At 62.2% G+C, this 25,288-nt stretch overlaps 1 protein-coding gene across 1 annotated transcript; it reads right to left on the reverse strand.

Moving 5' to 3' along the window:
- Window positions 1-607: 607 nt before the first annotated feature.
- NOS3 (nitric oxide synthase 3) lies at window positions 608-17,506 on the reverse strand. Its single transcript, XM_054593435.1, has 26 exons — window positions 17,323-17,506; window positions 15,962-16,064; window positions 15,518-15,666; window positions 15,179-15,341; window positions 13,988-14,079; window positions 13,764-13,905; window positions 13,417-13,556; window positions 13,137-13,311; window positions 12,302-12,403; window positions 11,520-11,714; window positions 11,340-11,413; window positions 11,038-11,182; window positions 10,723-10,827; window positions 7,843-7,910; window positions 7,311-7,427; window positions 7,030-7,204; window positions 5,500-5,632; window positions 5,296-5,374; window positions 4,994-5,181; window positions 4,321-4,493; window positions 3,847-4,057; window positions 3,673-3,760; window positions 2,572-2,693; window positions 1,823-1,971; window positions 1,344-1,538; window positions 608-1,196 (listed from the first exon to the last, which is right to left on the reverse strand). The coding sequence occupies exons 1-26, from the start codon at window positions 17,490-17,492 to the stop codon at window positions 1,035-1,037; spliced, it is 3,615 nt and encodes a 1,204-aa protein (XP_054449410.1). The 5' UTR covers window positions 17,493-17,506; the 3' UTR covers window positions 608-1,034.
- Window positions 17,507-25,288: the final 7,782 nt, after the last annotated feature.

A 25,288-nucleotide genomic window follows, 5' to 3' on the forward strand; every position in this document is an offset into this window, starting at 1 on the left:
AGAAAGGGTAGGAGAGGAGATGCCAAAGGCATCTGGAAACAAGTCTTAGAGACAGTCCCCACATGAAGGGGAGAAGGGGACACACTTCCCTGCCACCCCCTGGAGCCGTTTGCCTGGGAAGAAGTCCCCAAGTTTCCTCAAGGTGGGGCAGGGCCCGGGCGGAAGCCAAGCTGAGTGTAAGGGAAACAGTGAGGAACGCCACTGAGAGGCAGTTGGTTCTTCAGGATCCCGTGGGATTCGCGGAGGGGGCCCCTGGGGACTGCGGGAGTGGAAAGACTAACGAGGGCTGATGTTTTTGGAGTTCGGCGTTGGCGTGACGTCTGAGGAAGTGGGTGTGGCTCCTCATCCTGTCTGAAACAAGCAGTAAAGCTTGCGTCATGGCTGCTTGGCACCGTTTCTGTGACCTTGGTCTCCGACATCCCCATTCCTGGCAGCAGAGGGCGGTACCTGCTGCTCAGCCCGGAGCGCGCGAGCGGCGCCGGAGAACTGCGAGTGGCTGGCCCGGAGCCACTTTGCTAGAGTCAGAGTGGAGGACGTAGGATACGACTCCTCCCAAAGAATTGCCACCCCACATCTGCGCAAAGTGAAAAGACGGAGAGTGTGTCGTTCTGTCATTTTAATCCACGGCGCTGGTTTAGGCATGTCAGTAGCTCTCGCAACACCTGGTCCAGTCTCTTACGGTGAATCTTCAATAATAAATATTTGAATGATTTGGAGATTAGGTTTCAAGATAAGATACTCCTCAGAGAGGTATGGGGAATCTAAAATTCACCTAGAGAACACGGCAGGGGTGACAGGAGGCCCTGGAATGCCGCTGCTGGGACGGGCCTTCCAGATTTAGACCCGGGGTAGTTAACCGGGTCTAGAGAGAGGACACTTCGGTCATTCCCAGGAGTGAGGCAAGACTCAGACAGACGCGGAAGGCACCTCGGGAGGGGAGGGAGAGGAGGCTGGTCCTGGGCAGCCGACGGGAGAGCGGCAGCGCCAGTGTGTACTGACGGCCCCTCTCACGGTGGAGAGCAAAAAGAGGGCTCTCAGGAAGCGGGGGTGTCTGGGCCGGGCGGGTCGAAAGCCCAGGGCACTGCGCCTCGCAGATGCCGCTCCTGCAAGGAAAAACTCTGGGTGCGTATGCGGCTTGTCACCTCCTGGGTGCGCAGCGTGAGCCCGAAAATGTCCTCGTGATAGCGTTGCTGATCCTGCGGCGGAAACAGAACCGATCGCAACCCGAGCGGGAGGCCCGCACCGGAGCGTGCTACGTCCCTAACTGGACTCCGTCCCACCCGGGCCCCGCCGCGTTCCCATCGGGCCCCGCCCCTCCAGGGCCCCGCCCCGCCCCTCCGCACCCGCAGCACGCCGATGACGTCGCCGGCTTCCTCCAGCTCCATATCGCCCTCTGTGGCCAGTATGCGTTGCACCGTCTGCAGGACGCTGGTTGCCATGGTGACGTCACCGCAGACAAACATGTGGCCTCGTTCCAGGCACAGCACGCGGTGCACCTCAGCAGCCAGCTCTGTCCGAAGGATGTCCTGCACGTAGGTCTGCAGGGAGGCAGGGTTTGGGGCGGGCCCAGGGGGACCAAAGTGAGCCGGGGCGGGGTCTAGAGTGGTGGAGAAAACAGGCGCGGGGCTTGGGCGAGGGTGGGTGGGACTCAAAGGGGAATCGGGCACGTGGTAGGCCGAGGGGCAGGAGGTGCCTGAATGCTGCTGGGTGGGAGCTGAGAGGTGGGTGGAGGCTGGACCTGTGTCCCCCGCGGGAATGCGCATCGGTCCTTCAAGCCACGTGCCTAGGTTCAGGGTACCCCTGCATCCTGAGGGTCCCGCACCTTAGGGCTGTCGGGTTCCCGGGAGAAGGCGGTGAGGACGCGGCCAAACACCCCGCGCTGCTGGGCATCCTGCACCTCGTCGCGGTAGAGGTGGTCGAGCTGGGAGCATCGGCAGCCAAACACCAAGGTCATGGGGGCAGGCTGCAGCCCTGCAAGCGACACTGCGGTTTGGGAGAGCCCCTCTTACTGTCTGCTTTGTCCAGACTCACAGCCCGCGCCTTTCGGACAGAAACAACCACTCTCCGCCGTGCGGCCGCTAGAAGAGGTCCCGATCCTGACCTGGGAGAAGCGCGAGCCCCCAGGAGGTGGTGCCTTTCCTCGTGGACCTGCCGGTGGTGGCGCTAGAACACGGGCCTTCGGACTCGGAATCGCCTTTGCACGCAGCGTCGCTGTCCTTCCGGGACTGACTCCTCCCCTGCTCCAGCCCCCTGTTCTCCCACACCTCTAGCTCCTGGGCATCTCTGCCTCCTGAGTCTCAGCCCCATCCTCGCCAGGCCTCCACTTCCCTTTTGTCTTTCAGCCCATGCAGCCCCGACTTTGTGCCCAGCACCGAGAAGGGAGACCTGCAGGGCATTGCCCTGGCCTCTAGCCCTCCCCTCCCCGCGGTCGAATAAGCTTCTCTTCACCTTCGTGGCCCATTCCCTGCCTTCTTTCTTACCTGGTTCCTGCATTCCAGCCCCCACCCCTCTGTCCCTAGATTGCGTGGCTCCCTCCTGCCTTCCAGCCATTCCCTTGGCCCCCAGCCTCACCTTTGCTCTCAATGTTGTGCAGCCGCTCTTGCCAAAATCCCCGGAAGGGGGCGATGCCAGTGCCTGGGCCCACCAGGATGCAGGGCAGGCTGGGGTCAGGTGGCAGCCGGAAGGAGGGAGCCCTAGCAGAGAGACACTTGTCAGGCCCATTTCCTTCCCCAGCTCCCATTCTTACCAGCCTGGTGGGGGGGGCGGAGGTGGAGAGAGGAGAGCTCAGTCTCTGTCGATAACTGAGTTAATATTTGTCAAATGCTCACGACGGTGGCTAGTTCACAGCCAGCGCGCTGTCGTTATGGAAAGAACTCTGCTGGCAGGCAGAAGCTCCCGGCTCTCTGATTTCTAGGAGACGATGGGCAAAGGAAATACAGTTCAAATCTGAACTGCAGCATAGTTTGCCGTCTCAGTTTAGGAGATTCAGAAACTAGGGGAGGGAGGGAGGGACAGCCTCTCGGTTTATAATGAGTCCACTGAGTGTGTTTGTTTTAAATCATAGCCTCCATGTTGGTCTGTGGTTTGTATTCATGCAGCAGATGGCCACGGCTTATTTGTAGGGTGGCCCTCGAGATGGGTGGGGTCGCTGGGCCTGGCTGGTGCCATCCTGGGAACTAACGCTTCACTGTCCCACCTGAGACTTTTGGCTCCGGGCTGCTGGAGGGGGTGAGACCTCTGAACACAGCACGAGGGAAGGGTATCCTGAGTCCTCGATCCCATGGGATCGAAACCTGACTAGTTCCTTCCAGCCGAGTGGGGGTTTGTTCTTGAACAGGCCCTGTTCCTAGGTGCCACATACCCCCAACACCAGACTGACCCCAAGGACGTAGGGAGGGGCCCAGTATGGGGCCTCCCGGTCGAACCCCAGCCCTGTCTCCTGGAGCCGCAGTTCCAGGGCGGGACCCTGCCTCCAGTGTGGTGAAAGGCCCTAAGCGTAGCCCACGTTCTGCCGCGGCTTAGCGGGACACCCATCCTTGATAAGTCAAGAGGGTCTTCCCTGGTCCCAATCTCATCCCTCACTGAAGCTTCCACCCTCACCCTGTGCAACCGCCACGGAGTCTGGCCTCCGTCCTGGCCATCCACACGGCACTTTCTCTGCCCCTCACTTACCCTCGGATGAAGCAGGGTACGGGGTCCCCGGCCTTGAGCTGGCTCAGCCATGTGGAGCAAACTCCATAATGCAGGGGACCCAGCCCGTCTAGTGGGGGAGGGGGAGAGGCCAGTGAGGGGCCCATTCTGGGGTCACTCCGTGGCCCTGGCCCTGCCCCAGCTCCCCAGCCTCACCCTGGGTCCTGTATGCCAGCACAGCCACTGTGAGGTGGATCTCCCCTGGGTGGACGCTGGGTGCTGAGCTGACCGAGTAGTACCGGGGCTGGAGCAGGGGCAGCTGGGTGAGGAGCAGGGGGGCGGGCAGCGCCACCGACGGAAACTGCTCCAGCACCTCCAGCAGCGTGGGGCAGCGGAACCACTTCCACTCCTCGTAGCGCCGGGGGTCCTGGCGGAGGCAGGGCACGGTGTGCGTGGAGCCCACCAACCCTGCCTGCCGACCTCCTTTCTTGACCCCAACCCAGCCCAGCCTTCTGGAGCACCTTCTCTATCCCCAGCCCTTTCAGACTGAGAGTTCCGAGGCAAATTAGAAAAGTCTCGAGCTGGGTTGTAAAGCCCATGGTACACGTTACACTAGCCAGGTGGGTGCCCCCCGCCCCCGGCTCCTCCGGCCGCAGTAGCCCCTGCTCCCCACCCTGGGTGGCCCCCTACCTGGCTGAGGGTCTCCAGTTCCTGCTGTTCGCCGGGCTCTTCCGCCAGGGTGCTGAGCAGTCGGAGGAGCCGAGGGCTGGGCGGGGAGGTGATGTCCAGGAAGAAGGTGAGAGCCTGGCGCAGTGTGCAGGGAGGCAGCCGGGGGTCCCGCACCCAGCCAGGGGGAGGGCCACCTGGGGGCAGTGCACAGGGGTCTCTCAAGGAGGGGCCAAGCCAGAACCGCACTATCTGGGGTAGTGGCTGCTTCTTGAAGAGTACGGGGGGAGGGGGGGAACTGGCCACGCTCCGTTTTACCGGCGACCTTGCCCCTGTCTGCACAACACCCCCCGCCAAGGGGTTTCTTTCAGTGCCCTTGGCTGAACTGGGTGGGTCCGGGTTCCTCTGTTCCCCCACCCAACTTATTTTAACCCCAGGCTCCAGTGCAGCAGAAGGAGACCCCATGCCAGCTACAAACCAGGCTCAGTGGCCCGGGGGAGCGTTTGCGAGGAGCCCTTGCGGGGAGCCCAGAGGAAGGAGACAGCCTCTTGGGGGTTGTGGGAACAGGTTCAGAGAAAGGGGCCACCACGCTCTGTGGACTGTCCAGCTGAGCAGACGAGGCCCCCCTCTGCCAGGGGACCCTGGGGCCGGGGGCTGGAGCCAGCCCTCCACGTCCCGCCTCAGCCGCGCCCCTCACCAGGGCTGCCCTTCTCCAGCTGCTCCACTGCCACCGGCTCGCCCGGCGCTGGCGGGTCCTCCACGCGGCTCAGCAGTGCCTCCACGAGGCCGGGCCGGTTGGGTGGGCAGACGCCTATGTGGTCCCCTGGCTGATACTGGAGCCCCTCCTGGCCTCCAGTGTCCAGGCGCACCAGGATCGTGGCCCGGCTATGGGTGAGGAGAGGGGGCAGTTACAGGGGGTGGGAGGCAGAATGTGGGGGAAGGAAGGTGCCAGGGTCCGCGGAAGGAGGGGCTGGGACAGGTGTGGGGGGGCCTCCTCACGTGGACTTGCTGCTCTGCAGGTTTTCCACTGAGAGAACTGTGGCCTGGAACATCTTCCTTCTGTGCACGTGCATCAGACCTGGCGGGGAGGAGGGGCAAGTGAGACGGAGCCTGAGCCAGGGAGCACGGCGTCCGAGAGTTGGTCCTGGGCCCCCGGAGAGGCCAGAGGGCCGGCAGGGTTGGGCGGGGGAGGTCAGGGCGCACCTGGCAGCAGCTGGAGGCCCTCGGCCTGGGCGCTCAGCCGGTACCTCTGGCGCTTCCAGCTCCGTTTGGGGCTGAAGATGTCGCGGGTGGCGGCCTTGGCATCCTCTCCCACGCAGAAGGTCTCGCAGGAGGCCTGAGGGCCAGGGTGGGGAGGGCTGAGGAACTCAAGGGGGCTTATGAGGGAGGTGGAGCTGGCCCGTTGGGTCCCCAGGGGCCACCTCCCTGGGACTGTGGGCGCTAAGGGGGCCCGGGAGCCGGAGGTGCCATCTGAGGCTCGCAGACAATGGACGCCTGCGGGTTGGCAGCCATAGTGGCAGGAGGGAGACCGGGACTGAAACAGAGGCCGGGGCCGCGGCCCCTCGTTCTTCAGCCTGTGTCCCGCCTCGGCCGCGGTGCTGGCTATGCCTCTGCGCGGACTCCTGTCAAGGCCACTGGTTTCATCTGGAGAGTTTCAGCCTCGTGTCCCGAGGAGCACAGCGGCGGGGACGTGGTAGCACCCAGTGGGTGCGTCTGTTCTGTGCGTTCAGACCTGCATCCCAACCCTGCTCCTACCCTCACGCCGGCTTGAAATCTCAGGCTCATCCAGCTGGGTCGCTCCCTCCCCTCCCACCCCACTTCGTCAGTCCTGCTAATCTTTCTTTTGTGTGTCTTATATCTCTTCCTTCCTTCCTCAGCCCCCTCCCTTCCTCCCCCCCACCTCCCGCTAGCACCCCAGTTAGCGCAGAGCCTTCCTGCTTCCCACTGACCCTGTGCCTCTGGGGGAGGTCCCGAAACGTTGTGTGTGCCCCTTCCTTCTCTCCTCCCGCTCCTGGCTTCCAGCCGCTTCCCCGTGTCTGGATTCTTTACTCTTGTTTTCCACTCCCCCCTTCTCCTCCGGCCTGAGCCTGTTTCTCCAGCTTGACTTTCTCCCCAGCACGCCCTCTGCCCGTGCCAGGCGGCTCCCCAGCCCCGTCCCAGGACGCCCCTCGTCTCCATCAGCCTGCGCCTGCTGGGCTCAAGCCCGGGAACCCGGCCGGGCCAGCACTGCTCCAAATGCAGTCGGGGCTGGGAGAAGGGGCCTCCTTCAGGCCCGGGCAGGGTCCCCAGACCGGGCAGAGCCGCCTCGGCCGGAAGCATGGCTTGGAGAGTCCCAGGACTGGCACCCACAAGCCTGTCTGGCCGCTGGCTCCCCCTCAGTTCCAGCCCCCGCCTCCGTCTAGCCTTCTCCTGATCCGCCCCCCTCCCTCCGCCTCGCCCCCTCGCCCCACATCCCCTCCCTCAGGCCCTGCCTGCCAGGGCCTCTCCGCTGTCTTTTGCCCAGGCCGTAAGGTCCGCCCCTCAGTGAGCCAGAGTGAGGGTGGCTTTTGCAAGGAACAGGAAGGGACCAGAAAACCAAAGAGACTCAGCGGCAGCGAGGCCCCGTCTCAGTAAGGCAGGTCTCTGTGGGGAGATGCCCCGCTGAGTGAGTCAGAGTGGGGGCGGGGGCCGCGGGAGGCCCCCTGTCCCGCAGCCCTGGGGCGGGCGGGCGGGCCGGGCGGGCGGGGGGCTCACCTGGAAGGCGGCCTTGGCCCAGCCGCGGAAGGCCTCCTCCTGGCCGCACAGCTCATCGCCCTGGCCCAGGGGCAGGAGCCGCTCCCCTCCCAGCTCCTCCAGCCGCGTGTCCACCGCACGAGCAAAGGCGCAGAAGTGGGGGTACGCCCGGGAGCCCAGCCCGAACACGCAGAACCTGGGGGCAGGGAGCCGTCATGGGAGCCCGCCGCGGCCCAGCCCGTGCACCCAGGCAGCCGGCCCTCCGCTCGCCCGCACGCCTCCCCTCACTGAGGCCCCCGGACCTGAGGGTCCCCAGGGCCCCCGCGCTGTCTGTGTTGCTGGACTCCTTCCTCTTCCGCCGCCAGGAGGACACCAGCGGGTCGGAGCACGAGATGCTGTTGAAGCGGATTTTGTAACTCCTGGCAGGAGAGGACAGAGACAAGGGTGACACAGGGGACTGGACACATGGCGTAGGCCCACACACTGCCAGGGGACAGCCTCCGGGTCTCTGCATGGGGACAGGAAGGGCTCTGTCTTGGGCTGAGCCCTGCTCTCTGGTGCTGTCTTGGGATGGAGGCTGAGGGACAGCGTCCTGGGGGTCTCTGGGCTCCGCGGCTCCGCTCTGCCTCCCCACCCCCAACCCCCCGCCCCCACGGGGACCTCGGGACAGATGGGCCTCTCCGAGGCCTGGGCGCTGCTGGTGGGCAGGCAGGTCACAGCAAGGATGGCAGCGTGAAGCTCTGACGGGCGCCTGCCCCCTCCCTCTGTCCGCCTTTCCTTCTCTGCCTCCCAGTGTCCCCGGCCCGCATGTCCCCAAAGCTCCCAGCCACTCACTTGTGCTGCTCGGGCCGAGGGGAGCTGTTGTACGGACCGGACATCTCCATCAGCGCCGCGGCGAAGCTCTGCGAGGGCGGCAAGGGTCCCGGCCAGGTTAGTGTTGTGTTGTTGCAAAGCACACAGAAGGTTGCATCTTGTTACCACACAGAACTTTTCATTTAATTGCGCTTTGACAATTTCAAGTTGGCTTTTTGGAAACATTCCAGAAGCGGTAAGGTAACGAAAAGAGAAAATCTGCTCCCGTCTTCCCTCCATTCTGGCCCACGAGGCGTGTGTCCTAGTGATGGGGGTTTCCCTCTACAGCCCTTTTCCATTTTCTTACACACAGGTCTGTGTTCATAGTTTTTTTTTAAAGTAAAAATGGGCGCTGGCTGGTGCGGCTCAGTGGATTGAGCGCCAGCCTGAGAACCGAAGGGCTGCTGATTCGATTCCCAGCCAGGGCACAGGCCTGGGTTGCGGGCCAGGCCCCCAGTAGGGGGTGCGCGAGAGGCAACCACACAGTGGTGTTTCCTTCTCTCTCTTTCTCCCTCCCTTCCCCCCCCCAAAAAAGTAAATAAATAAAATCTTTTAAAAAAAAAGTAAAAATGGGACTACACTGTATTTACCTGCTTTTTGTCACTAGTCTGTCACGGACCCCTCCCCACCCCGCGCCTGCCCCAGGTCAGCACATCGAGGCTGGACGACTACGCAATCTCCCCTGATTCGGACGTCTCATGTGTGAGACTCCCCTCTGACCAAGGGCGCCTGGTCGGTCTGTGCCCGCGGCTCAGACACCGCCTGCCCCTGCCGGCTCCGCGGCACGTGTAGGCGGGGCGGTCCTTAGACGCGGGACCGCTGGGCGGGACCGCAGAGGCCGGTGTGGTAGCCAGGGGGCCCTCCCAGCACCGGGGCAGAGCAGCGCTGGGCCCTCGTTGCCGTCAGCGCTGTGTCATCAGTCCTCACGTTTCCGCCCATCGAGTCAGCAAAAACGGCGCTCAGCCCCTCTCGGGTCCGTGGAAACTGCATTCAGTCCGCCTGCGCTGCCCTGAGCACTGCCCTTGCTGACACCTTGCAGGGGGCGAAGCCACATCACGCGCTGCCCCGCAAACAGCCGAGAACTACCCCAAACAGCCTTCACAGGGGCAACACCGGGACGCAGCCGGGCCATCACAGGCAGCGCTAACTGTGGGCGCATGCGGGGGGGGGGGGGGGGGTGGGCCCTCCAGGTTCGCCATCGCTAGCACGTGCTACCTTAATTTTACTTCTCGAACGTTCTGTGGAAGTGTAACGTACAGGCAGACGAGCACAGGCCGTAAACATACAGCTCTCTAGGTTTTCAGGAACTGAGCGGCCTTGTGCCATCGGCACCCATTGAGAAAAACCACCCGCACACTCCAGAAGTCGCCTTCGGGTCCCCTTCCAGGCACCAACCCTACCGGGGGCCAACCGCTCTCCTGATTAAAACACCACAGATTCGTTTTGGCCTCTTTCTGAACTTTATATTAAGTGAATCCTGCAGTGGGTGTCCTTGTGCATCTGGCTTCTATTCGCCCCGCATGCCGTTTCGAGTCTTGCCTCTCTGGCTGTGTGGTTGTAACCTGTGCCGCCTGCCCCCCGCCCCCCGCCACTGCCTTGCATTTAAAGACACCAGTTTATTTCTCCAGACTCCTGTTGATGGTCACTGGCATTGTTTCCAGTGCGGGACCTCACGAACAATGCTGTTATAAACATTCCTGTTTGTGCGTTCAGCGAATAGACCCCATTTTCGGTGCGGTATATTCCTAGGTTTGCTCCATTTTTTAAAATTTGAGGTCAATTTTACAGACATTGAAATGCACAGAGCTCAAGGGCGCAGTTCAATCTGTTTGGCTGTTTGGCCGTTTAGAAAAACAGAAGTTAAACATACATCTCCCCGATGACCCAGCACTTCCACTCCTAGGTGTTTTTCTAAGAGAAATGAAAACACCAGGCCACAAAAGCCCAGCACAAGAATGTTCATAACAGCTTTATTCATAATAGCCCAGCCCTGGAACTGACCCAAGCGCCCATCCACAGGGAAGTGAATTCCCACAGCGAGGCTGCGAGGCCGCGGACAGGAGCAACGACTGAGCCCCCCAACCTCGAGACGACCCCTGGAAGCAGGCGGAGTGACAGAAGCCAGAACACCCTTGGTCCCCCTTTCTATGCCTTCCTAGAGGCGCGTGAAACACAGTGACACAGCGCGGTGGCTGCTTCTGAAGGGGAGAGTGGTTGGGGACGGCGCGGATGGCGGAATTGACCAGGGAACTTTCTAGGGGGACGCAAATGTTCTAGATCTTCGTAGGGTTGTAGGTTACATATGGATGGAACGACTTTCATGCTGAGAAAAGTTAGTGATTCTGTTTTTCTTGAGAAAGGCTAAAACGGGCAGCAAGGCCGGGCGAGGCTGAGGTCAGCACGGTGCTTAGGCCCTTAGACGGCCCATACCCCGGGAGCCGGCACCAGGGCACCGGGAATGAATGGAGACTGAGGAGCTTGAAGATGACAGTTATGCCGAAGGACTGCATGGTGGCGCTCAAGTTTGTTTGTTTCTTTTGAGATTTGTTCCGAAAGTGAAGTTCCCTAATCTCTGTGGATATCTGAGCACAGCTCTTTTGTTCAGAAGAAAGAGCTGAAGTTGTGTATAAAGTGGCGAATTCCTGTTTTTCCCATTTGTCAACGTCCCTGAGCAGTCCAACAGAAGCGCTTTTAGTTAGGGTGGCTCGCACCGGGGCTGGGAATGACTTGGGGGCACAGTGGGACAGTGCGGGTCCTGGGGGGCCCCGGGACCCCGGGGGCTGGCATGCCTGCCCTCTTTCCATCCCCCGCTCCAGCGAGATTCTCCCCTCATGCCCGGGGCCCCTTTCCTTCAGGCCTCACCTCTCCGTTCTCTGGGGGATCCCCGTTCCCAAATGTGCTGGTCACCACCAACACCAGCGTCTCATGCTCAAGGGACACCACGTCATACTCATCCATGCACAGGACCTGTGGATGAGGCGAAGACACACGTCACTGCCGCCCGGTCCTTCCCGCTCTGGCCCGCCCTGGCAGGGCACGGCTCAGGCCCCAGGTGATCCCTGGGACCCCCGTTGGCCTCCCGACTTATCACCTCCCCCTGTCCTCCCAGGCACATCCGAAGATTTGGGCGCATCCTCCTTCCCTCCCAGGTCCCCGCCTCTCTGGTCTCAGTCCTACCCGGGGGTCAAAAGCCTTCCGGAAGAGCCTCCCCAGCTGCTGCGCGTAGCCCTGGGCCCGGCCGGTCTCAGAGCCGTACAGGATGGTGGCCTTCACGCGCTTGGCCATCACGGTGCCCATGAGTGAGGCGGAGATCTTCACCGCACTGCGGGGGAGGGGGAGGTGAGGTGGTCCTGGGCGCACGGCCCAAGCAAGGTTGCGGGGCCCTGAGTGGCGGGGTGGCGGGGGTGGGGGGAGTGCCCAGACCACCGCTGGGCTGGCCCCCGGGTGTGGGGTGACAGGCAGCAACCCAGGGCACCTACTTGGCCACTTCCTTAAAGGTCTTCTTCCTGGTGATGCCGGTGCCTTTGGCCGCGCTCCCCCTCCAGGGGTCTGGCTGCAGGGGGTGGAGGGGAAGGTGAGTAAAGAAAACAGACATGTGGAGGCCCCTGGGGCCTGCTGAGTTAGAGCCACCCTGTGGGCAAAGCCAGTGGCACAGTCACCTGGTAGCGGAAGGCAGGGGACAGGAAATAGTTGACCATCTCCTGATGGAAGACCGGGGTGAGGCTGCCCGAGATGGGGGGCACGATCCAGGCCCAGTCGGCAGGGCAGCCCCCGCGCGCCTTCTGCTCGTTCTCCAGGTGCTTCATGAAGGAGGAGGTGGCGGCATGGTGGTCCACAATGGTCACTTTGGCCAGCTGGGGTGCGGTCAGGAGGGAGGGGATAGGCTTACACTCAGTCTTCAGGCCCCATGACTTGTCACCTCAAAGCCTACTGTGCCCTGGGCCACCCGAAACCTAACCTATGCGGTGCTCTCCCTAGCCGCAAGTCACCCCGACCTGCAGCACGCACGACGGGGCTCAAAGCTCAGCGTTCAAGAGCAGCTCTGCCCCACAAACCCACTATCTCAAACTCTTGAGACCCCACAGAAATCCCCGGCAGGGACTAGTCTCCCCAAACCACGATGCTCAGCATGCTCTCGATCCTGGAATTAGAGTTTCTAGAATCCAGTGGGTCCCCAAACTGCAATACCCGGGTGCCCCCTGCACCAGAATTACTGCGCATGCGCTAGCCAGCTGGGCCCCGGCACACACGGCCCCCGCGCGGCAGCGCCTGGGATAGCATGCGCTATGTCCCCAAAATGCAGGCCCCACGCACCCCACGACCCTTGGACCGTGGCACTCCTTCCCGCTGTCTCCGACTCCTGCCCCGGTTTCTAAGCGCCTCCCTCTCTTCCAGCCCCGGCCCTGGCCCTCGTCCTCATGGCCAGCCTGGCCCCGCGTACCTGGTAGCTGTGCAGCACGGCCAGGTTGATTTCCACCGCTGCCTTGTCCTTCCACAGGGACGAGGTTGTCCGGGTGTCCAGGTCCATGCAGACGGCCACGTCCTGGGGGCAGGCGGGGACGAGGGGAGGTGTCGGAGAGCATCTCTGTCTCGGACTCATTAGTGAGAGGAGCGAGGGCCGGCGGGTGGCCACCGGGAGGCCTGGCTGCCTAGTTTGGGGCTGGTTCAGGCTCTTGCTTGGAGCGGCGCCGCAGGGCAGCCGGACCCTGGGCCTTAATTTCTCTTCCCTAAAGTGGGTCTTGACAGTTTTGGGGTCAAGGTCCAGTTTGAGAGTTTGATGAAAGCTGCCCTGATCAGTGTGGCTCAGCGGATTGAACGTCGACCCACAAAGCGGAAGGTTGCCGGTTCGATTCCCACACAGGGCACGTGCCTGGGTTGTGGCCAGGGCCCGGTTGGGACATGTGCAAGAGGCAACCGATCGATGTTTTTCTTACACATCGATGTTTTTCTCCCTCTCTTTCTCCAAAAAATAAATAAATGAAAAATATAAACAACACCAAAAAAGAGTTAAAAAAATAATCTGATGAAACCTATAGGACTATAGATTCTATGCGGGCAAAATAACTACACGCAGTTGACCTTTGAACCACGGGGGCTTGAAAGGCACGGGTCACTAACACACGGGTTTTCCCCACTGACCCTCGCATTCAAGTCCGCCTAGTTCGAAGGTCAATGTGTTCCAATGCACGCACGCCCCGCATGGGGGCTTCCCGCGCCCCCCTCGGCGACTCCAGCTTGGGGGTTCAGGCCCTGCGCCCGCCCCCGGGGGAGCTCACCTCCAGGATGTTGTAGCGGTGCGGGTCGCACAGGTTCCGCATGCCGATCTCCGAGCTCATGTACCAGCCGCTGAAAGGGGCTGCAGGGAACTCCAGGCCCCCGATCTCGAGCAGCATGTTGGACACGGCGGGGAGGGCGTACCAGCGCAGGCCCAGGGCCGCGAACCACTCCAGCCTGCGGGCGGCGGCGGCGGCGGGGCGTGGGGTCAGGCGGCCCGCCTCCACCTGACCCACCCCGGGCAGCCCCTCTGCCACCTGCCCCCGCCCCTCCCGTGCTCACGTGGGGTGCTCCAGAGGCACCTCGAGGACTAGCTCGGGGGGCAGAGTGAAGAGCTCTGGGGGCTCGTCTGGGGCCTGCAGCAGCAGGGGCAGGACGTCGAAGCGGCCGTTGCCCGGGGCCCAGCCGTGCTGGATGCAGAGCTGTGGGAGCCGGACCCCTCATGAGCCGCCTCCCATGCTGCACCCCAGGGGCCCCTCCGCAGCGGCCGAATCCCCTACCCACCCGGGGCTCTCGACTCCGCGAGGCCCCCTCTCCCTCCTTCACTGACCCCGCTTCGGCGGCCCCCCACGCCTCCCCCCAGAGCCCTGGCGGAATGGCTTCCCCCGCGGCAGCCTGCCTGCGCCCACCTCAGTGATCTCCACGTTGGCGGGGTCGCCCCGCACCGAGCCGTCCTGCTGCCTGTAGCCTGCGTAGCGCACCAGCTGGCTATTCCAGATCCGGAAGTCCCCGCGGCCTGGGGCGCGCTGGGGGAACACTGTGATGGCCGAGCTGACGTGGGAGAGAGCTGGTCAGAGCCCCGCTGCTCCGCCGCCGCCGGGGACAGGGCGGCCTGGCAGGCCTGGGCACTCACCGGAGGTTGCCGCGGTTGGTGGCGTACTTGATGTGGCTGCAGATGTAGGTGAACATCTCCTGCACAGAGCTGCAGTCGCGGGCGTCAAACACCTGGCGGGGCAGGCGGGGATGGGAGGGAGAGCAGGTCTTGAGGTCAACGCGGGGAGAGCGTTCACAAGCGGGGAAGGGAGACGCTAACGACCCAGTCTGCAGCTTGGTCCCTTAGCGACAGGGCAGGAGGTGGCAGGGGCTGGCCTGGGGCCCCGGGAGGGATATAGCAGTGGGTGGGGTCAAACATGGAAGCCCTGATGGGTTCGAAATGGAGCTAGAGTTTTGGAGAAGATATGCCATGTGCACGCCCTGGCTGCTGTGGCTCAGTGGTTTTAGCGCTGGCCTGGGAGCCGAAGGATCGCCGGTTCGATTCCCAGCAGGGCACATGCCTGGGTTGCAGGCCAGGTCCCCATTAGGGGGGCTTGTGAGAGGCAACCACACATTCATGTTTCTTTTCCTGTCTTTCTCCTTCCCTTCCCTCTAAAGATAAATAAATAAAATCTTAAAAAAAAAAACCCCAAAAAACAAAAGGCTATGCAAGTGTCCGACAGGATTGTTCTTATTTTATGTGAGACCCCTTTGGGATTGACCGAGCACTTGGCTTTATTCCAAATTCTTCAGTGCTCAGTAAGAGCAAGGAGGCCAAGGTCAGGGAGTCAGTTGCCCGGTGGGCCAGCTCACTTGTCTGAGCGCTGGGGGCTGTTCCAGTAGCCTGGGCTCTGAGTCACGTGGTGGGGCTGTGATGGGGGGTGTGGAGTGAGGCACTGGGGGGCCGGAAGGGAGCAAGGGGTTTGGGGCGAGGAGACTGGACCAGGCAAGTGAGGCCCACGTGGAAGAAGCAGTCAGGAGCTTTTCCAGAAGGCTGCCCCTGTTGCTCTGACAATACCCCCACTCCCCCGGGATCACTGCGCAGCCATCCTCACCTCCACGGTGAGTCTGGCTGCTTCCGGGCTATGGCCCTGCTGTGGGGCTTAACAGCCAGACAGACATTAGTTGGCTACTGGGCGCGAGCTCCCAGGGGTGCCAGTCTCTGAGGGAGCAGGCAGGGAGGGGCCTCCCCACTGCTTGGGAGGCCCCGGGGAGGTGTCAGGAGCTGCCCGCACCCCCCTCCTGTTGCATGCCCCGCGGCCCCGCTTCGGGAGCTTGCAGCCAGCCGCACCTGCAGCTTCCCCCACTGGATCCGGCCCACGCAGCGGGGGGCGTTGCGCCAGGCCTGCTTGGCCCCGAACACCAGCTCGCTCTCCCGAAGCTGGTAGGTGCCTGTGGCTGCCACCTCGGCTTCCACCTCCTGAAGCCTCTGCTCGTGGGCCTGGGAGCCGCCCCTGCGGAAAGAGGGGAGCAGAAGGAAGTGTAGCGGGGCGGGGGCCCCCAAGGCCATGTGGGTGTGGAGGGAATCCCGTGGGCACTCAGCTCAGGCCCTGGGCGGTGGTACCAGGATGGGGGTGGGAGCGGGCCCTGGGGAAGGATGGGGCGGCGGTGGCGCGGGGTCCGGCCGCACCTCTTGATGGAGCCGTAGTACTGGTTGATGAAGTCCCTGGCCTGGCTCAGCAGCTGCTCGGCGGGTGGGGCGCCCTGGCCGGGCCGGCTCTGCAGTTTCCGTGGAAACACCAGGGAGCCCAGGCAGCGTCGCGGGGTGCAGGGCCCATCCTGGGTCCGAGTGGGAAGCAGAGGTGGAGAGGACCCGGAGTACTGGGGTCAGGACCAGGTCAGGGTGCAGGGGCGGGGTGGGAGGGGCGGACCGAGGGCCAGTGGGGAGAGGTATGGGTTGGAGGCCGGGGCTGAGACTGGAAACAGGGGTGAGGTTGGGTGGGTGAGGGCAGGGCTTGGGGCGAGGGCTGGAGGCTGAGTCACCAAAGTCTGCTGCCTGTCCCTTAGCTCCTCTCGTCCTTTCCAGTCTTGCCTCCTGGACAGTTTAGGACTTGGGGCGGGGGCTCCTCCTTACCTGCTGCGCCTGGGCACTCAGGGTGTCGTACGCGATGCTTCCCACCTCCCAGTTCTTCACACGAGGGAACTTGGGCCCCTCCGGGGCCCGGGTGTGCGGGGGGCTGTTGGGAGCAGGTGGAGCGTGTTTCCTTTTGGACGTACCCCAGAGAGTCCACCAACAGCACCAACCCCGTTGGTTTGCTGCTTGCCCGCCACATGCTTTCTTACGGTTTCTCTCCCCTCACGACAACCCTAGGAGGTAGGCGATGCCTGCAGCCCCTTCACAGACGAGGGACTCGAGGCTCAGAGAAGTTAAGCGTCTTGCCAGCGGCCACACAGGCAGAGCAGGTCCTGTCCGTGCCCAGCGCCCCGGCTGCGGGCTGCTGAGCCGGGCGCTGGGCCCCCAAGCCCCTGCCCTGAGGCTGGGCCCTTATCCCCACGCTGGGCCCGCCTCGCCGCCTCTGGATGTGGGGTGTCCACCTGCCCCCCGCCTCGCAGAAGGTTGTGATGAGCCCACCTTGTGGGGTAAAGGCCAGCGCCCGGCAGGGACTCTCAGCCCAGACTCCCCTCCTCACTCACACCCCTCCTGACAGGAGCCGTCGTGTGAAGGGAAGCCTCGGAGACCTTATCACTTCCTCCCAGAGCCGCCAGGCTGGTCTCCGGGAGGAAGGGAGGGCCTGGGGCCTCGGGTGCGCCTGTGCAGAGCCCTTCCCGCGCCGGGGCTGCCCGGCGGCCCTGGCCACCCTGGCGGCCTGGCATTCCACCTGGCCTCGGCTTCCTCTCTCCGGGGACCTCTGCCCCAGGGAGGCCTTTCTGGAGGCTGGGGCTGTCCCGTTAGTGTTGGGTTTGATGGCCGCTAGGAGGAAGGGCCTGGATCCAGGAGAAGGGGCCCCGCGGCTCTGTCTTCTCAGCCGCCCACCCCGAGGACCTGCGTCCCCGCTCTCCCCGTTCCACGAGCCCCGTCTTCTCGCCCTCTTGTGGCTCTCCTCCCCCGGCAACTTCCCTCTGCTGAATAATCACCACTGTTCGTGGAACGCTTCCTGTGAGCTAGCAACTTAACAACAGCCCCGGGGAACAGATACTCTATGTCCCTGTTTTGTATCAATGAAGGCTCAGAGAGGCTGAGTGACTTGCTCGGAGTCACACAGCTCTTGGCAGCAGCACAGCATTGAAACCTGGTGAGCTGGCCGGCACCCTTGCCTCCAACTTTCACCTGTTGCCTGCCGGCCCGGACCATGGTCTCTTGTGGGGGCCCCCTTGACCTCCCTGTTCTGTCCACACTGACAGCCCTTGGCATTGGCGGCCTGGCCCTCCTGGCCCCGGCTTCACGCCTTGACACCTGCCCTCCTATCACCTGGTCCTGGCTGCTGTGGCCCTCACCTGGGGTCTGGTGCCGGCGGGGGCACGGGTGCTGGTGCGGGAGCTGGAGTCCGGCTGGGCTCGGAGGTCGGGGAGGCCGGGCCCTGCTTGCCACACAGGCCGAGGCCCAGCCCCAGCCCCAGGCCGCAGGGCGGCCCGGGCTCCTGGCCCACGCTCTTCAAGTTGCCCATGTCGGCTTCGCTTCAGCTCTGCCGCTCTGAGCGGAGCCCGGCCTTTTCCTTAGGAAGGGGAGGGGGCTCTCCGGTGCTGGCCCTCGCCCCGCCCCCGTCCCACACACAATGGGACAGGAACAAGGCCGCGGGGAGGCTCTAAAACCTCGGCTCTCTGCCCGCAGGCCCGCAGGGTGGGGAGCGGACGCCAAGGTTCCGCTCCAAGAACTGGGGCTGATAAGTGGGAACCCAGGTGGCCGGCGGAGCTCTGGGGCTAGAGTGCAGCAGCTGGGGCCTGTGGGGGGTTGGGGGGGTGGCAGGCTGGACACCCGGAGGGTCAGAAAGGCCCTTCTGTGATGTCCGACCAGGGCAGGCCTTCCACCTGGCCCTTGCTGGCCATGCACCGAAGGGTCCTGCGGAAGGTGAGCGCTGTGTCAATAACAAGAGGTGAGTCCCAGACTCTAGTGACCACAGGGACCTCCAGGGTCCCCTCAGGTGCTCTCCTTCACCACCCTCCCTACATTGGAGGGCCCCGGTCCTCCGCCTTTGAGTCATTTTAGGGCTACAGGCCCAGCGGGGATGCAGTGACCTTTTGTCCTTGAGCCTGGCATTAGGGCATCCCTTCCCCTCCCAGCCCCAGTTTCCTGGAACCCCCGCCTCCTGTGACTCAAGTGGGGGACACAAAGTTGCAGGAAGCTGTCGCCCAGGGCCTCCACCCCCACCCTGTCATCCAGTGACGTCTGCTTCCCGGGGGTGGTGGGTCGGCAGTCAGGGCCGGTGCAGCGGCAGCTCACAGGGGAGAGCTTGGAGCCCTAGCAAGAGCATGGGGATAGGGAAACTACGATTCCCAGTGTGCAGGTGGCACACAGCAGCCCTCTTCGGGCACAGCAGGGAGGAGTGCATGCTGGGGTTTGTAGTTCTAAGCCATCTGGGGGGCTGGAGAAAGGCCATAAGCTGGGGGGCATCTGAATCTGCAGGAGTCAAGCCTCATGGACTTGAGACCAGAGAGACGAAGAGAAACGGCAAGAAAGAAACAGCTGTTGAGAGACGGGAGAGGCAGAGACTAGGAGGGGCAGACAGGCAGGCAAACAAACATGTAGATTTGTGTTGGCTGGACTCCTCTGGAAAGCAGCGGAGGATAAGACTGGGGTGGGCCTGGGCGGGGGGGGGTGGTGGGTCAGCCGGAAGGAATGGGCTGTGCTGTGAGCTCCGGGGTCACACCAGAGGGGAGGCCTGCCAGTCTCGGGGGAGGAGGGTGAGGGGGTCTTGTAAACACAGACAAGCCTAAGTGCCTGGAGGCCCAGAGAGCTTTGCCACCCTGCTCTCTGCAAGCCGGCAGGTGAGGGCAGAAACACGAGGTCGGAGCTCAGTCCAGGCCTGGCACCGGGGCCCCGGAGCCCGAGGCCCCTCCCCGCTCTCCTGCTTTCCCTCAGGTGGGGGATGGCTTCCAGGTCTCACCTCTCAGACATTTTTACCCACGATGGCTGAGACAACAGGCCCCATCTCTGGTCCCCATGCAGCCACTTCCTAAGTGTGCATGACTTCTTCCCGATTCCAGTTAATAGAGCTGTGGCTGGCCTCCTCGGGGACTATGAGATGACAGATGTCCCATGCCGAGGTCCTGCCAACCGCCCCCTGCACCACGGGCCACCCCCTGTCCCGTGGTCTCCTGACCTCGCGGCCCCCGCCCCTCTGTGTGCCACACCGCTGTCAGGGCCATCTCGAAAGCAAGGCTGACCTCATGCCTTGGCTCTCGCTTTAATCCAAGGCCAAGGCCGCCCCAGCACACTGGCCTGGCCCTCAGTTTTCCAAGCAAGCCAATCACACCCACTGTTTTAGACAAATGGGCTTCCTCACGGAACAGTCCCAAACAGTCCTTGTGTTTTCCTGTCTCTGGGCCTTTGCCTATACTGACCTTCCCCTTTGCCCTCTGACTAAAGGAAACCTTTCTTCCCCTTCTTGGTGGCTCAGCCTTGGCAGCTCAGGAGGCCTCCTGCCGAGACCTCCCTGCGAGAGAGAGAACCTGTTGCAGCAGGTGCAGGTGCTGGGCAGCTCCCAGCTGCGATGCGTTCAGAATCTGCCCGGTGTGCATCCCGAGGCCTGTGCTTCCCGGGCAGCTTTGGACGGTCACCGAGCCCTAGGGAGCACATGGGGGAGCCGTGCCTGCTGAGCTGGGACTCCTCTGCAGCGGCCCCCGCTGGCCCGGCAGAGCGCTGCTCAGCTCTCAGAGGTCTGCGGCTCCCCACACCTGGTCCTCCTCCTTCCCCACCTCCATTCACAGATGTCAGACATGCATCCCGCCTGGGAGGCTCTCCCCGCCTCCCTGTTATCTTTCACGCCCTGTACGCTTCCTCTGGGGGCCTTGCTCAGTGCCCCTTCTCCATGCCCCCTAGGCCACGGAACATCCCTTGCTTGGTTCCTCCCAGGGTGGTTTTGGGGCAGTTTGCTTCACGTCTGTGATTTCTCTCCAAAGTGAACGTGTGTGCTCTGGAAGGAAGCCTCTTGGAGGTCTGAGGCTCTGGGCCCTTGCCTACCCTCGCTGCTCACTTGGGATCTTGCCGGGCCTCGGAACCCCCACACTGAGTAGGTGTTTCGTGAACAGTGGCTCGCTTTGCAGCAAATGAGTGTTCCAGAGGCAGCAGAGAGGGAGTGCCGAGAAGGGAGCTGGCCGTGGATGGGCCGGTTTGGGTTGGCAGGAAGAAGGGGCCAGGCTGCTGGGGGTGAGGGCTCAGAGAGGGGGCATTCTCCGGCTGCAGGGAGCTTGGGGACAGTCCAGCACAGCCGCACTGACCAGTTGCGGGATCCAGGGGGGCCTGAACTGGAGTTGGTCTGGGCAGAGGGACCATGGTCTGGGTTTTAGGAAGAGGAGGAAAAAGCCAAAATAGAGATAGAGCAAGTGGGAGGCGGAAGCCTCCGCCGTGGGGACTTGTCCCCCCCACACGCAGGTCCGGCGCGCCCTCAGGTCCTCCCACCTCTGGGGTGGGCCTCCTGCACCGCAGTGGCTGTTTGGCCTTATCAGCAAGTCGTATTTTAAAGAGTAGTTTCTGAAAAGACAAGATTTACAAGCCCTGCAGATTTGAAGCCCCACGTCCCACAGAGAGGGAAGAGCTTTGACTTTAAAGGGTGGGATCTCAAGCGGGCAAGGGCTTTGGAGAGGATCTGCTTGGGACCCTGGCCCCTTGGTCCCCGACAGCGACTGTGTCTTCTGCCATTGGGGAGGTCGGCCTGGACGCCAGCTCCCACGGGCCCTGGTCAGCGAGGGCGGCAAGCCCTTCTGCGGGTGAGTAGCCCGGCCCCTGGCCCCTCTCGCCCCCTCAGAGGTCGGCAAGCCTGGCTCGAGCCTCCCTCTCAGAGCACGGAGCTGTGCAGGGCCTGGGGTGGGAAGACCTGACCTTGGGGGCAGGGAGGCCTGGGCCCCGGGGTGGGGGGTGTCGGGCTGCAGGGACTGTGGAGGGTGGCGGGTGACGGGAGCGGAAGGCCCTGACTCTTTATAGCTCAACCCGGGGTTGTTCAGTGTGAGCTGGAAGTGCCCCACCCTCCCCACTATGAACAGCTTCCTTCCTGCCCACTGGCAAGGCCTGGGTGGGGAGCGAGGGGACAGGAGGGAAGGAAGGGGGGAAGTGGGCAGAAGGGAGGGGAGAGCCGATTCGGCTCAGGATATAACTCATGCTGTATTGGCACGTCGGAGCGGAGAGGTTTGCTCAGCTTCCAGATTGCCAGGCGGGAGCTGGAGGCTGGGGGAGGGGCTTTGGGCAGGGGCAGGATGTTCAGGGCTCAGGCAGGAGAAGGTGCTGCCTGCCTGAAAGGGCCTCCTGGCTGGCACTGCGGAGCCGTCAGGCGGCCCCGGCTTTTCTTGAGGAATCCGCATGGGGGCAGCAGAGAGCCAAAGAGAAGAGATTGGAGCGGAGGCCTGGGCACGGGCACCCAAGACGCCCAGAGAGACCCGGAGTGAGTTACGGCCAGCGGCCTGGGCCTCTGAGCCCCGACGGGTGGTGGGTCGACCCTGGCCCTCTGCGACCCTGAAGTGGTTTCCCGATGGTGATTCTGTGACCAGCCCCCCTCCCTTCTTCTGCAAGGACCACACGGGTCTGGTGAACTGAAGACGCAGGGGACCCATCCATCGGGCAGGGTCCAGTGCAGCAGGGAGCGGCCGCTGCTGGGGAGGCGTGGCGGGGGCGGGGGGCGGGGGAAGCCTGAGGACAGAAGGCCCCCGTTCTGGACACTTCTGCCTCCTGGTCCTCAACTTGGTGAAAAAGTCCTGGGGCGGAGAGGCCTTGGAGGCCCCTCAGTCCTTGCCCTCGAATGACGGTGACTGCGGCCCATGGGGGTTCCTGGGAATTTGCACGGACTTCCTGAAGGACACCTGGTCTCCTGGCCTTGAGGGTCCTGGGAGTTAAAGACTCTGCCTGCTGAACCACATCCCGAGGGGACCCTGTTTCTGTTGGGTGGGACTCTGTGTGTGTGTAAGTTATATGTGAGTGTATATGCATGTTGTGAGAGCATGACTGTGCGCAGGTGTGTACATATGCAAGAGTATGCATGTGCATAAACACACATGTGCAAGTGCCCTTGGGCAGTGTGCCCTGGGGCTCACTCCGTGACCTGACTCCTCCTCTGGTCCAGCCGCTCCAAAGCTAGTGTGGACCAAGAACACTGGTGTGGGTGGGAATATTTTCACATCCATGGGACATGAAGTTGTCCTTCACTCCTGGGATCCAGAGTGAAAACAAAGAGTTTTAGGGTTGGGGGAGGTCTCCCGAATGATGACCGTGGGGACCCCGGCCCCAGGCCGTGGGGCCCCCTAAGCAGAAGGCCATCGCAGTCAGGGGTCGGTCTCACAGGCCCCGCCCCTCCCCCCTCCTGTCCCCCTCTTCTCTCCTTCAGCCCCTCCAGCTGGCTCAGTTTCCTTCTGTGGTTGCCGTGATGATGGGTCTCCTGGGAACTGGGGCTTTGACCCCCAAGTGTGCCCAGCCTGGAAGTTCCGTAGCAACCATCTCTGGGGAGTGGCTGGGCAGACACTGGTCCCCTGCTTTGGAGGTGCCCTGGGAGGGGCCAGACCACCTCTCCAAACCTGGGGGGCAGGAGAAGCCTTTAGACCCCTGTGCTGGTTTGTGAGATGTGGAGACCCTGACCCCAGGCCCTGAGGTAACACCTGCCCTTGTGTGGCCTTTTCCCTGTTCTCCCAGGTGGATTATAAGCCCCTTGGCTCCTCATGACCAGTAGGTAGGGTGTTCCCAGTGTATTTGCTGCTGATGGTGATGTTGACCTTTCCAGGGGTCCCCGTTCTGTTTGCCTGGTTTTGTAACCCCAGGCTAAGCTGCTGAAAGACTGGTGGACCCTTGTTTTCTCTAGGATCCTGATTTAGATAGTGTTCTGCCTCAAGGGTCCAGAAGGGGGAGCTCTCTAAACCTTTTTTTTTTTTTTTCCAGATAAAGATTTCTTCTTCCTGCACGTTCCGGGTTCCTGCATGGTGACTGGCCTCTGCTCTCCCCTTCACACCCTCACCACCATTGTCTGCCTGCAGGAGGGCTCCACCCCGGGGCTGCTGTTCTCCAGGGGGACAGAGATGAGGTGTCCTGACCTCTGTTCTCAGCCAACTCGTCCCTGGACCCTGCTCCTTTGTAAAGACCCCACCCCTTCCAGCCTTCAAATGATCTGTCTCTCCCTACTCTGGAGTCAGCGCGTTCACGGCCAGCACCACTTCTTGGTATTTGGGATCCAGGCATTTCTCTGTTGGCTGCCTTTCGTGTGTACTTGGCTCTTGCGATACTGTCTTTTCAAGGGTGGCATTTTTTCTTCCCAACTTATCGAAAACTTTTTAAGGCATAGGGGCTGGATTGTATGTGTCCTACCTCCCTGGGGGTCCACACAGCCTGGGGTACATGGAAAGTGATGGACAATCATTTGTGAGCAGATTGGGGAGACGATGGACTCAGGGTCCGGGCTGACCTCAGTTTCCCTTTTCTAGTCCTTCATGTTGGCTGGTGATTGCGGGGTGGGAGAGCTACCTGCCAGACGTGGGCCCTGCGTTGGGTTAGCACCCACATGCTCACCCCCCATCCAGGCAGCGGTGGGCTCTGGATTCTGCCTGATGAGTTTAGCAGAACAAGCAGGGTGGCTGAGGGAGCCTCCTCTGTATCTAGAGCTCTTCTGGCTCTAATATTTCTCTTTTTTAAAAAATATTTATTTATTTTTAGACAGAGAGGAAAGGAGGGAGACAGAGAGGGAGAGAAACATTAATGTGTGGTTACCTCTCACGTGTCCCCCACTGGGGATCTGGCCTGCAACCCAGGCATATGTCCCGACTGGGAATCAAACCGGTGACCCTTTGGTTCGAAGGCAGGCGCTCAATCCCCTGAGCCACACCAGCCAGGGCTAATGTTTCCTAAAACAACAGAAACCCCCCAAGGGAAAGCCAAGGACTTACAAGAGTAAAGTTCAGAGAAGGAGCCATGTCTTTTCCTCGATGACTTGCGTGGAGGTGGTGGGGAAGGTGCCTTCTGGACACAAGGAACTGAGACCTAAGGCTTCTTAGCACCGATTGGCAAAGCAAGCTCTTGCTTCATCATGTGCCGCTTCCTGAAGCTACTGCCCAGGTGCAAAAGCATTTTCACAGTTTGGAGGGACTGCCTAATTCCCTGTGCCTCAAGGACAGCCGCGTCCTAACCACCCCCCTCTCCGCTTTCCCGCCCAGCTCGGCAGGAAGGGCTTTCAGCACCTTGGACAGGGACAGAGCTCCAGTCCCGCAGGACTTCCGCGACCGAGTCTGGCATCCCCTTCCGGGCCAGTTTCTCTGGCCGGGGCCCTGAGCGGGGCATCCCAGAGTGACTCGCTCCTTAATGTTTTTTCAGATCCTCAAAGACACCCTAAAACAGAGCATCTTAGTCTCCCTTCCGCCCAGGCCCCTGCTCCCCGTCAGTGAGTCCTTCAGAGCAATTCTGGAGCTTCAGCTCACTGAGTTCGGGAGCCTGGCTTAAGCCCCTTCCTCGGTCTGAGGCAGCAGAGCCCCATCCTTCAAGCTAAGGGACAGATGGCCGTTGAGTTCTGAGGCAGAGGAAACTTAAACTTCCCCGCCTCCTCATGTGGGGGTAAGGCGGTCGGTGGGAGATGCCGCACCTGACCGCCCCCCGCTCCCGCCCGGGATCTTGCTGTAGGAAGATGTCTACCACCTTCCTCTGTGTCTGAGAAAACCCTTTCCACCCAGCAGGGCCCAGTCTTCCCAGGAAGCCCTCCTGGCTGCCCCAGCCCACTCAGTGCCCCGTCTCCTCTGGACCCCCTGCCTACATTCTCAGTTACACTGTGTCGCGCCACGTTGTTCTCTGGACACTTCATGCCCATGGGTTCCCTCTGCCCGGTTAGATTATGGGCTTCTTGCAGGTGGACTCCTTACCATGTATCTTCTTCCAGGAGACCCTCCAGGGGTGAGCACACAGCGGGGTGCGGTGGGAGACAGGTGAGTCTGGGAGTCCTCTCACCTGCGTTAAAGCCTCCCACTCCGCCTTCAGAATTCTGAAGTCAGTCCGCAGGCTGGACCGGGGTGCTCTCTGGGAAGTAGCCGCTGGCCTCAAGGGCACTGAGGGGCACAGAGCAGAGACCGGAGGTGGACGGGTGATGGGTGCTGAGGAAAACAGAGCGAGCACTGATGGGCATGGACTGTGATTGTGTAGCATTAAGGAATCACTCACTGCTGAGCCGGAAGGGACCTCAGAGATCAGCTTGTCTGGTCTCCTTACTTTACAGGTGTAAGGAGAGCGACGTTTAGCCAGCCTCCTGAAGTGGCACAGCATGCCGGCACCTTTCTGTCCCCTCCAACCTGG

The sequence above is a fragment of the Pteronotus mesoamericanus genome, unplaced genomic scaffold, assembly GCF_021234165.1.
Source record: "Pteronotus mesoamericanus isolate MK-2021 breed Mesoamerican mustached bat unplaced genomic scaffold, CSHL_Meso_final scaffold_409, whole genome shotgun sequence".
Lineage (NCBI taxonomy): Eukaryota > Metazoa > Chordata > Mammalia > Chiroptera > Mormoopidae > Pteronotus > Pteronotus mesoamericanus.

Excerpts from the sequence above, each read along its gene's own strand:
- NOS3 (XM_054593435.1), bottom strand. The coding sequence starts at position 17,492 with ATGGGCAACTTGAAGAGCGTGGGCCAGGAGCCCGGGCCGCCCTGCGGC. Across the intron at positions 4,494-4,993 it reads GCTGGAGAAGGGCAGCCCTG|GTGGCCCTCCCCCTGGCTGG; the intron begins GTGAGGGGCGCG and ends CACTGCCCCCAG. Across the intron at positions 1,197-1,343 it reads ACGTCATCGGCGTGCTGCGG|GATCAGCAACGCTATCACGA; the intron begins GTGCGGAGGGGC and ends TTTCCGCCGCAG.